Source organism: Triturus cristatus, chromosome 9, assembly GCF_964204655.1.
Source record: "Triturus cristatus chromosome 9, aTriCri1.1, whole genome shotgun sequence".
NCBI lineage: Eukaryota > Metazoa > Chordata > Amphibia > Caudata > Salamandridae > Triturus > Triturus cristatus.
The window spans coordinates 634,569,037-634,580,305 of NC_140592.1; the positions used below are offsets into that span (position 1 = coordinate 634,569,037).

Below are 11,269 nucleotides of genomic sequence, written 5' to 3' on the forward strand. Positions count from 1 at the left end.
CTAAGTGTTATTATCCAATAAATAAGTGCGGTCTTCAAGTCACGAGCTCTGATCCCGGCAGGAACAACCAAGAGTTCACACTGGAGTCCGACACTTTGAGTCCTTTTGCATTGTCTCCCACTTTATTGCCTTCTGTTTCAGTAGTCTTAGTCTTAGTCGATTCATCATCCCTCGAAGAGTGAAAGCAGTATTCAGTCGCTCGAGAGCCAAGTGCCTAAAGACCTCTGCTGCAGGGCCTCCACCCACTGAGCTAGAGTATTAAAGGACGGCTTCTGCGAGCATCTGTGTCTCTGGTGCAGAGTTACTCCCACGAGAAGGACCTCTCTGAGGCTCTGAAATGATGCACCCTTCAGAGGAATATTAGAAAAGCCAGATCACTCGATCCTGGTCTCCCAGCTCCAAGGTCGCCGCTCTGGCTCGCTAGTCTTTGCGGGGTTTTAGCAAATAACATTTTGCGTTTTCAGCCCTGTCGGCCTATACCGCTTAATGAAAAGTTAAACTGCCAAACCCAGTAAGGAAAAAGTGGATGGATTAATTTAAATCAGAAGCAAACTCAACAGAGGGCGAGCTGGAGAACGTAAACAGACCGCCTTCGCAGGAGACAGACCCAGAGTTGCTGTGACATTTCTTTCATAAACCCCCCCAAGGACAGAATTGGCACGATGGCTTGGACTGTGCTGTCTACAGGACATTTGGGCAGGAGTCCAGCATTTTCCGGTGATCCAGACGGGCACCCTGGCAGCGCATTCTCAGGATGCCCGCAACAGCCAGGCACAAGAATCCAGAGCAGACATGGCGAGTAAGTTGGCTGAAGAGGTGGGGTGTGGGTAAAGCTCTGAAAATCCAACAACCTGGAGCCCGGTGAAAACGTGTGAAGCAGGAAGGGGGTGGCAAATGGTGTGCACTGTCGCGGCCGCTTTGATGTCCTCAGTGGCCACGCGGCTCACTGGGGACATCAAAGCGGCCGCAACAGTGATCAAGCAGTGCTTTTCAGGCTGCCAAATGGTGCGTGCGCCCGGCGCACATGCACTGTATTTGGAGGCCTGAAAAGCACTGTTTGCACTTCCAGATCCCCCTTTTACAAAAGCTCTCGCGAGAGCAGCGCTAAAGCGCTGACTCAGACGAGACCTAAAAAGGACAATGTCCAAGGACATTTGAGATAAAAATGGGATTGTGTTGTTGGAAAGTATACAGTGTCCTAAAGTCATGGGAAGTTGAAACATAACCTGCCTGAAATTTGTGCAATTGTGATATTAAAATATGACATTCAGTTTATTAATCCGCGTGATTATTTAGCATTCAGGAGTTCATATAATTCTACATACTTCTGTTAAGAAATGTACCTTGTTTCACACCAACTGTGAGGCTCAATAGGTTGGAGAACAGTTTGGTTGGTGATTCTTGCGTATTGACATGGGCCATATACACCTTACTGATAAAGCTTGTGTTTGGTTAGTATGTGTCTGCGTGAATTGACTTCTGTTGTTTGGGAACTGCAGTTTATCTTTGTGGTTGTGGTGTGCAGAATGCTCAGCGACAGTTTCGGAGGTCTAAATACTCCACCTATAGGTTGTTTTTGGACTACTGTGCGAGCATTTAACTCCTTATGAAGTCTAGTAAGCAGTTTGGTGACAGGAGGCAGTACCCATCTGCCTGTTGTTGTGTAGATATGTGCTGGTTGCACTATCCAAGTGTGGGGGATGTAGGGAACAGTAGTGCCCCAAGGCGAGAAATATGAGTGTAATACACTTGCGTGTGTTGGTGCAAACTAGAGAAGAGCAGCACTCAGTTGCTTGAGGTTGTATGGGTGGAGTACTCCATGGCATGCCCAATTGGGGAAGGGTAGTACCCTACTGTGAGAAGTTACATCGGGTAGTATTCTGTGGTGTGCAATGTGGGAGAAGATAAGTACCATGCTGTGAGTGGGTGCAAGGGGAAAGACCCCATGGAGTGAAAATATGAGGAGTGTAGTATCCCATGATATTGTGTTTCACTTGAGGGTGCTCAGAGACCATTCCTCTTTTTGGTACAAATGACAACAATTAGGAGAAGTGTGGTACAGGAGGTAGAGTACATATGTGGTTGTTTTGTGGTGCAGTTTTATTCCGTTGTGTGTAATGTAGTCATTCAGTGTTGTGTTAGAATTGTAGTGTTTGATGGAGCTCTAGTGTGTTATAGGTGACTACTTCTTTACTTACTGACGTGGTTTCATGTCAATGGATGTATTGCTGGACTGATCTAGTGTTTGATTGTTGTGTTGTGACACTGGTGTTTTCTCAGTATGCGTCTCCTGCTGGCTGTCATCATTTGGCTTGGAGGATTGTCCCTACTTTTTCGGGTGCAGTTTCCAGAGGGTGTGGTATTGAGTGCATAATTAGAGCTTTCTTCTGCCTGGCCCTGGTCCATGTTGATTTCGCCTACTAGTGGACTCGGTGTGGGGTGTGTTGGAGTGCTGGGCTGAACTTTAATGTGTGAGTGGTTCTGCTGTGTGTTGTCCTTGTGGGAACGTTTGTGTTGCTTGTGAAAGATGGAGAAGGTGTGAGAGTTTGTTGTGCTGTGTAGTTTAATAAAATGAGGTCGATGTCTGGGGATAATGTATGCGTGTGTAGTTGTGATGACAGGTTTTGTGTTGGAGTCTGGTCAAGAGAGGCTTGAGTTAAGGTGATAAATGGTTAAACTTTGCAATTTTGTTGTATTTACCTTGAATGTATAGGCTTAGGGATCACGGGGACACGATTGTCGAAGGACCTCAGTGGGTTCTTTGCTCTAGCCGTTGGTTGTGTGACTGAGCATTCGTGACTATATGTCCTGCATGCATAAATGTTTTCTGGTATTATTACAAGTGTGCAGACATGTGGTAGCAGTGCCTCATATCCTATGAGATTGCAAGACTTGCACATCTGGGATAGTTGTGCAATGGTAGTCGCAGCCTAGCTGTTGTCTCATTTCTTTATTTGACGGGGGTGTGGGGAGTCTCATATCTTGACCTGTTGTAGAATGTTTGTGAATGTTTGTTGTCTTTGTGTGTCTGCATGGGTATTAGAGAGTTTAAAAGCTTGTTTGTGGATATATGCAAGGGAATGGCTGTTCTTTTGTCGTTTGTAAGAAAGTGGGGTGTGTAGAATCCTGTGAGAAAGAACCTGCAATAGTGAACTAAAGAGACAGGGAATGAAGGGTGGCAGAACAAAGAGGAAAGCAGAGGAAAGACACTGACCTGGTAAACACAGCCGCTGTATTGGGCAGCGCATGCGGCAGGTACCTTAGGAAAACTATGGGTCCTTGTGCTTTATTTTAAACAAATTAAGTACTAGATATGTGCAACATAAATTGGTGCAAAAGATTATGATTATGATGAGGATGCGCAAAACAAAACATTATGCAAAGGATATCCAAACAAATTTTAGTCACTCTACACCCCATATTGAGACGCTCTCACCTTTGGGAGGGAGCAGGGTGTATTCACTACGTGGTTTCCCATTATATTTATTTATTTATTTTGCACATTTATAGAGCGCTCTGATACCCGGAGGTGTCCTGGCGCTAGAAAGATAGACTGGTGTGTTGAGGCGTGCTTACTGAGTGAAGAGCCATGTTTTTAGACCTTTTCTAAAGGCCATCAGATTCTGGATTTGTCTAAGCGCAAGTGGAAGTTTATTCCAGGCCTCTGCGGCCCCAAGAGAAAAACTCCTGCCTCCCCAGCGAGCTCTTTTAATTCTGGGGACCGTGACCAGCGCCAGTTGTCCTGACCTCAGGGTTCTTGCTGGTTTATGCCAGCGGAAAAGAGATTTCAAGTGCCTAGGTCCCGAATCGCGGAGGGCCTTAAAGACCATACAGACTGCCTTGAAAATTATTCTTTTACGGACCGGCAGCCAATGAAGCTTGACCAGCTCCTGAGATACCGAGGCAAATTTGGGTGTGTCAGTGATAAGGCGAGCAGCTGCATTTTGCAGAAGCTGGAGTTTACTTAATACGCTCTGCTGGGCGTTTAACATCAGGCTGTTACAGTAGTCTAGGCGTGAGAGCACTAGACCCGTAACTATTGTTTTCCTGTGTTTCTTCTCAAGATAAGGCAATATTTTCCTGATGGTTTTGAGTATGAAATGGAGGGAGGAGGAAAGAGCATTCACCTGGGCTTTAAAGGTCAGGGAGGTATCCACCAGAATACCGAGATTTTTCACTTTGTCCACCGGATCTGGGAGAGGTCCCATTTCGTCTGGCCACCATCTCGGGGACCAAAAGTTGTCTCTGTCCCCAAAGAGCAGAACCTCGGTTTTTGAGGAGTTCAGCTTAAGGCAGCTTTGTGCCATCCAGCGGCCAACTTCAAGCATGCAGTTTCTGAATCTATCGGCGGTATTTTCTGTGTTACCGGGAAGGAGGGACACCACAATCTGTGTATCATCGGCGTACGCCGTGAGTTGAAAGCCGAATGATCGAATCACCGGGGCGAGGGTGGACACATATACATTAAAAAGGGTTGGGCTTAACGAAGACCCCTGAGGAACTCCGCAAGGAAGCGCAAAGGAGTGAGATTCGTGGCCGCCCAGCGCCACTGTCTGGGATCTGTCAGACAGGAATGCTTGTAAGATTTTTAAAGCCTTACCCTGAATTCCACATGCCCTCAACCGGTCCACCAGAAGCTTATGGTGGACCGTATCGAAGGCTGCCGAGAGGTCTAATAGGATCAGAGCTGCTCTGCCCCCTGTATCCATCACCTGCCTGATATCTTCCATAGATTTGATCAGGGCAGATTCCGTGCTGTGCCCCTCTCGGAAGCCGTGTTGGGAAGAGTCCAGTACATCCGCCGATTTGAGGAAGGCACTAAGATGTGTATTCAAGTAACCTTCTATTATTTTGGCCGGGAGTGGGAGTCTGGCAATCGGGCGATAATTGTTCATCTCCGTGATGTCAAGATTGTTTTTTTTTAGCAGGGGTAAGATGGAGGCTTGCTTCCAACTAGAGGGATATTCCCCTTTCTCCAGCATCTGATTGAAGAGGGGAGTGAGACCCCTGGCAATTGCGTCTGGTGCAAGTTTAGTTATTGTTGTGGGGCAGGGATCATGAGGGGAGCCTGATTTAATTTTTAGTAGGCGACTTCTCACTTCTTTTTCCGTGATGGGCGGGAAATATAGAAGCGTGGGTTCAGGTCTGGCGGGGTCAAGGGCCTCCCTCGGTGAAGAGGTCATCACTATACTATCTAAGGGGAGAAAGATGTTTTCCACCTTTTCACGAAAGAAGGTCGCCAAGCTTTCGCAGAGTGAGAGGCTTGCTGGGATTTCAATAGGTTTGGGGTTTGCTAAGGAAGCGACCGTGAGGAAGAGTTCTTTAGGGGTATTGGTTGCCTCTTCTATCTGTCTCGTGAGAAAGGCTTTTTTCGCTTGAAGGATGGATTCCTTGTAACGCCTTTGTTCCGAATTAAGCGTTTTTTTGTCAACTGCTCTATAGTGCATGCGCCAGATTTTTTCAAGTTTTTTGCACCTTATTTTATGTTCCCTTATTTGATCTGTGAGCCATGGGGCGGCAGGCTTGGCCCGAGTGGTGTGGATGGTTTTAGGGGGGGCTAAGAATAAACAAGCCCGGTCCAGCCAGGTAGTATAGGTCTTAGCTGCTTCCTCCACATTGTTCGGAAGGGGGGGTAATGTAGTGTTTAGTGTGTTATCTAGCGAGTCCCCAGTGATGTTTTTCCATTTTCTCGCTAGTTTCGGGGTGTTTCTCTTGTTGACTGGTTTTTCATAAATGGTGAGTGGAATAGAGAAGTGGATTGCTGAATGGTCAGACCAGAACACTGGTAGGACCGAGGAGACTTTCAAATTGAGCACCTTTGTCAAACAATACAAGTAAATCCAACATTTTCACTGGCATCCAGAAACTATTCAGTTCACAGTTTGTGGGAACGAAGAACTTCACTCAGGTACCTTATTTGTGGAGATAAATAACGTGACTGGATGGAATGGAGTGGGAGGATCTGTGCGGGTAGTGAGGGAGAGATCCCTGCCCAGATTAGAGGATAAGAGGTCTATAGTTCCGAAAAGAAAGAAAGAATTTACAAACAGAGATTAGGTATCAACCAGGAAAAAGTCACAGGTTTAGAGGCACAATCTTTTTCTTAGGTGCTCACTGGTAGTGCTACCTAATGCCAGTATTGCCACCTACAAAAGGCTGCCTACACTTCCTGGACCGAGCACCCCCACCTTCTGATTAAGGAAAGGGCTCTATTAGTCGATCCAACGTAGAGAGTCATGGGACACTCTGCTCAAATTGGTTGAGCAATAGCCCCCATTACAATTGACACAGCACGCATTTTCCCCGAAGCGATCATAAACAATGGACAGGAGAGGTCAGGGGCTTTATAAGCAGGAATGGGCCACGAGGCTCCATACTTGCTCCTCAAGCTTCTTTCAACAGGGGATTTGTTGGGAAGGACAGTGAAAGGCTACTGGCGCAGGATTCATTTATCCGCAAGGTGACTGAGAGATTCCGTTGTGGCAGATTTCCATTCTCTTGAAGGTTGGATCACCATTGGTTGGGGATTAGTAGGTTCAAACTGGAAAACTTGCCGGCCCTCCTTTCGGGAGCGATGGAGGCAGCTGGTTTCCTATATTGGACATCCTCATAGTTCTTGTGGGGGCAATGACATCCTGTCAAGGAGAGACCAAGAAGGGCTTTTATTGAGGTTTTCTAAATTGCGACATATGCTGCTGTGTTTCGCTGTGTTATAGTCAGAGGTTATATCTCGACTACGATGGACCAACAGTGCTTGCAACACAGCGATAAGAAGTCTGTCAAAAACCTGGATCACTTGATGCTAAATATTCTAATGATGGCATCCACAGACATCATCAGACACGACCTGCTATAATGAACCAACACTGAATTCTTTGCCAGAAACCTCTTCAGGTTGTGGGCATAATCTGTCTATTCAAACCATGCTGGGGGCAAATGCAACAAGCGTTAAATCTTTGGTGGGGAGTGTAGAGGTGCCAGCAACCTTCCTGTCCTTTGACCTGTGATAATTAAATAATAGTACTTTTATCCTTGTGTGATTTAGGTTTCATATTGCAACTCTCCTCTTAAGAGTTCTTGTTGAGTAAAGGGCTGGTTGGAGAGGGGACTGACCTGCTGGGGCCACATTATGCATGTGCATTTCCCTTTGTTGCGCTGAGTGCACCTTATAAAAGGTGCAGCCAGCGCAATAAAGAAAAATGTGCAGTATTATGATGAATGTGCTGCCCTCAGGGCAGCTGCGAACTTGCGCTGCCCAGGGGGCAGTGCATTCATGTGAAAAACAGAGCGGCTGCTTTGGAGCCACCGATCTGTGTTTTCACAGTGCAGGCGGCGACCCGCCTGCATTTTGAAAGAGATTAGAGATCCCCTTGTAGGCGGGTGCAGTGAATGACTGTACCCACCTGCAAGGGGATGTCTGGGGAGTCCTTAGAACCCCCTTCCCCCCCTCCAGAGGGATGCTCTCAGGGGGCGCACTGTCACTGCCCTTCTGAGAGCTTCTTTGCCTCTGCGCCTGTGTCTCTAATACAGACGAGCGCAGAGGCAAATGGATTCCCTCATTTGCATGGGGCACACTCCCATGCAAATGAGGGAACCCCATGCAAATGAGGGAGCGTACTCTGAAGCTAGCACTGGCACTTTATGTGCGCCAGTGCTTTTGGTATTACAGGAGGGGAAGCACAAGCGTCTGTGGCCCCTTCTGTAATACCAAAGTACCCAAGGGGCGTGCAAAGCAGGCCCAAACGCCTGTTGCGCCCTTGGGGCACTTTGTGTAATACGGCCCCTGGTGGTTATACCTCTGGTGCCCATGCTATTACTTGGGGTGAGGCAATGCTTAATCTGTAAAACAATAAGCGACAGGGCCAATAGTTTTAATAAGAAGCCCATGGCTGGTGATATGAATATCGGGGTGGCGAATACCAACGCTCTGTAGTTTTGATTCCCTCTTATGCCTCTTTCATTCTTCATCATATACCCTCTGCCCCTTTATCTCACTCCTGCAGGTTCTTTTTCATCCATGCTGTCTCTCTTTGCTACTGTTTTTACGTATTTCTCTCTCTCTTTCGTGTTTTTCTCTTTTTTTGCTCTGGGTGAAAGTCAGATGATGAAAATAAGTGGTGGGCCCCACCTGCAACTACCAGCTCAAGTTAAGCACCGGGGCATAACCAAGATGTCAAGATGGGCACAGCAGGGACAATGCCCTACTCAGTTCCCTGGAATGTGCTTTGTATATTGTGCCATACAATGTCTTGTCAAAGTAAACTTATGTTCAACAAATATAGCATCATTGCTGTTGTTCCTCTGGATGCAAATGCTAGGTTGGACCAAGACTACTGAATGAGCGAGTGCACTATGCCTCTCTATTTCACTTTTGCAAGTTCTTTTTAATTCCTGCTTTGTTACGCCTTTCCTTCTTTCTCCCTTTCCTGCTTTTGCTCTCTTGCTCTGGGCCAAAGTCTGATGAGGAAAGGTAAGTTTCGGTCATCAAAAATGAGTTCTAGTGCCCTCCACCTGCAACTACCAGCTGAACTCAAGCACTGCCTGTAATAGGTGCCCATGCTGCTGTACTTTTTAAAATTTTATCATATTAAAATTCCCGAACAGTGCTCTAGCTCATTAGTTCTTAACCTTTTGACTTCTGTGGACCCCCACTTAATCATTTTTTAAATCTGGGGACCCCCACTCAATTGGAATTAGGAGAAGACCAATGAAAAATTATTAGAATCAATAGGCCCGCCTAAGCAATCTCAATGATTTGAACATTAAAACAATACATAAAAATACGGAAACAAGCATTCATTAAACAAAAGATGAGATATTTATTTAATTAAATTATCAAATATTTTTCTTAAAATCTATTCAATTGAGACCACCCATCGGCCATACTATATTCTGTTTGACTGTTACCCACAAATCAATCTGAAAACACAAGCTTCATTTTTAGACTCCGATATCAAAAGCCATCACGTTTACCAGGATTTTTGAAATTCTGAATCTTGTTCTTTATTTATTCCTCTTACTACCATTTAATTTTCTAAGAAGTCGCAGACCCCTTGAGTAGGCGTTGCGGACCCCAAGGGGTCCCCTGTCCACAGCTTAAGAACCACTGGTCTGGATGTATGTTGCTTAATATGGTCCAAATCATCTGTTTTTGCCATTTAAGTTGAATTTCTGTACCTCTACTCAGTGATTCATTCATCCTCCGTTGAGATGATACTTTATCACATCCGTTAGTGTTTTTATGGCTGAAAGGCAGGTTTTATTTTCGCCTTTGCAGCCTTGTCCGGCTGTTTCTTCGCATTATCCGTGGCAGCCTGACTGAGAAGTCAGCGGCTTTAAGGTGGTTTTGCACTTATAATATGCAGTAGTTCATTTATATATTTTAAAAAAATGCAGGGGCCCAACGTTTTTTTTAGCCTGCCACAGGTTCTATGCCCAGTGACGAAGCGGCCATATACTCCGGCTGTCTAGTTATGATTACACCTCATGCCCCTTTCTTACACCTTCCACCTCCTGTCTCTGCCTCACGCATGCGGGTTCTTTTCACCCCCTAGTCAGTGTTTTTCTAATTTTCAACTCCTTTCTCCCTTCCCTTTCTGTCTCACCCCTTTGATCTGGGTCAGTGTGTAACGTTGTAAAATAGTTCCCGGTCTACAGGTTCCGAAAAGCGGGTGCCGGTGGCACGGTGCCCACGACCTGAAACTAGGTGCACATGAAAATGCCACTACGTGTCGGTGTGAGTGATATTGGACTCGATTAGTTTAGGAAGTGAAATACCCGGACCAGTATCATGGAGACACCCACATAGCATCAGCCAAGGAGCGAGATATGAACAATCATTGTGAGAGGAGACAGATTCTGGAGTGTGAGGGGAGGTTGGGGTGGTTTATGGGAGCGAGGAACGACGCCTTTATAAGTGGTATACATCATAAAGCAGTTTTAAAAAGCTATGATGAAATGATGTTAACATTATAAATGTCTAAAGTTGACGCTATGAGTATCTTGTTAAATGTTTTAAAAACGGTATTTGTATATTTGTTGACCTCAGTTGAGGTATATATCAAATTTAAAAGAAACTAAGACGCCTGAGAAGCAAAATGGGGCGGAATACCCGTGCAGGTGAGGAGAGACCCGCGGGAACAAGAGAGAAAGAAATGTGAATAGGAGAAAAAAATGCTCCACGTTTCCTAGGCAGTGCGGTGTGCATTAAGCACTTGTTGCTGAGTCCATGTGGAACTTCAAGGTAACACGCTTGCCCCAACCCCCTCCCAGCTAGCCCCAAAGCAGGCTGTCTCCGCCTTTCATCCTTGCGACGATAAAAAGGAGTATTCTAAGTTTAGTGATACAAATTAGTGTTATCGTTTGCATTGAAAGTGCGATGGCAAGCCCTATAAAAGCGCTATATATTATTAACACGACTTTTCCCGCACCCAAACTTTCTAAATGGCCCACCTCGCTAACACCCCGAACCTCCAAGTCTTTAACATCCGAACGTCCACTCTTTCCACATAACCTCATCCACACCTACTCTGCCACGCCCCCAGCATCCTCACATACTGCGTGGTATCTCTATATGTCCAGCAACCCCACAAGTCACTCCGCATCCCTCGTCTCTACCAGCACCCCACAACTGGGCACGGTACCATCTGTATACCCGCATGCCGCCTCAAGCTCCCCATTTTTGGGGGGTTAGACATGTATCCGGGCACGTGTGCGCGTTCCACGCGCCAGGCGTGCGATCGCATGCATCTCACCGCACGCGGGCTGTGCAGACTCCCCGTCGCGTGCTCACGTGCTAGGACACACCTGCCTTTTGTTAGGGACCGTTTACCTGGGGCTTGCAGCTCAGCAGCAGCAGGATCAGCGGCAGGAGGGGTCTCCATCTGTGCCTCATTGTGCGCCTCGGTGTTCGCTCCACGTCCCAGGCACCTGCCGGGCTCCCCGGGACCAGGTGCTGCCGGCCCCTCTCTCCGGTGAGAGACGCGAGGCGTCCGTCTGTCTCTCGCCGGTCCCCCGACTCTGTCATTGACACTCCCCGCCCAGGAGAGCCCCGGCTCAGTCACAGGCAGCAGCGCTGACATCATGCGGGGCTGGGTGGGGCCAGACTGCTCCTCACAGACACTCCCTGCGTCCTCCGTTCACAACTTTCTTCACACGCCCCTGTGCGTGGCAAAGACAGAGCAGGGACCAGAGCGCCGGAATGCCGGAGGGAGATGGCAGACAGGAGATAAATAGAGCAGGCAGGTATCCGGCACAGCACAGGCAGAGG

General features: G+C 47.1%; 1 protein-coding gene across 1 annotated transcript in view; it reads right to left on the reverse strand.

Moving 5' to 3' along the window:
* LOC146798410 (uncharacterized) overlaps positions 1–11,040 on the reverse strand; it is a 492,519-nt gene extending 481,479 nt beyond the window's left edge. The window contains exon 1 of the mRNA XM_085625670.1: positions 10,832–11,040. Coding sequence (XP_085481796.1) covers positions 10,832–11,026 — 195 coding nt within the window. The 5' untranslated portion in view covers positions 11,027–11,040. The remainder of the gene's footprint in view (positions 1–10,831) is intronic.
* Positions 11,041–11,269: the final 229 nt, after the last annotated feature.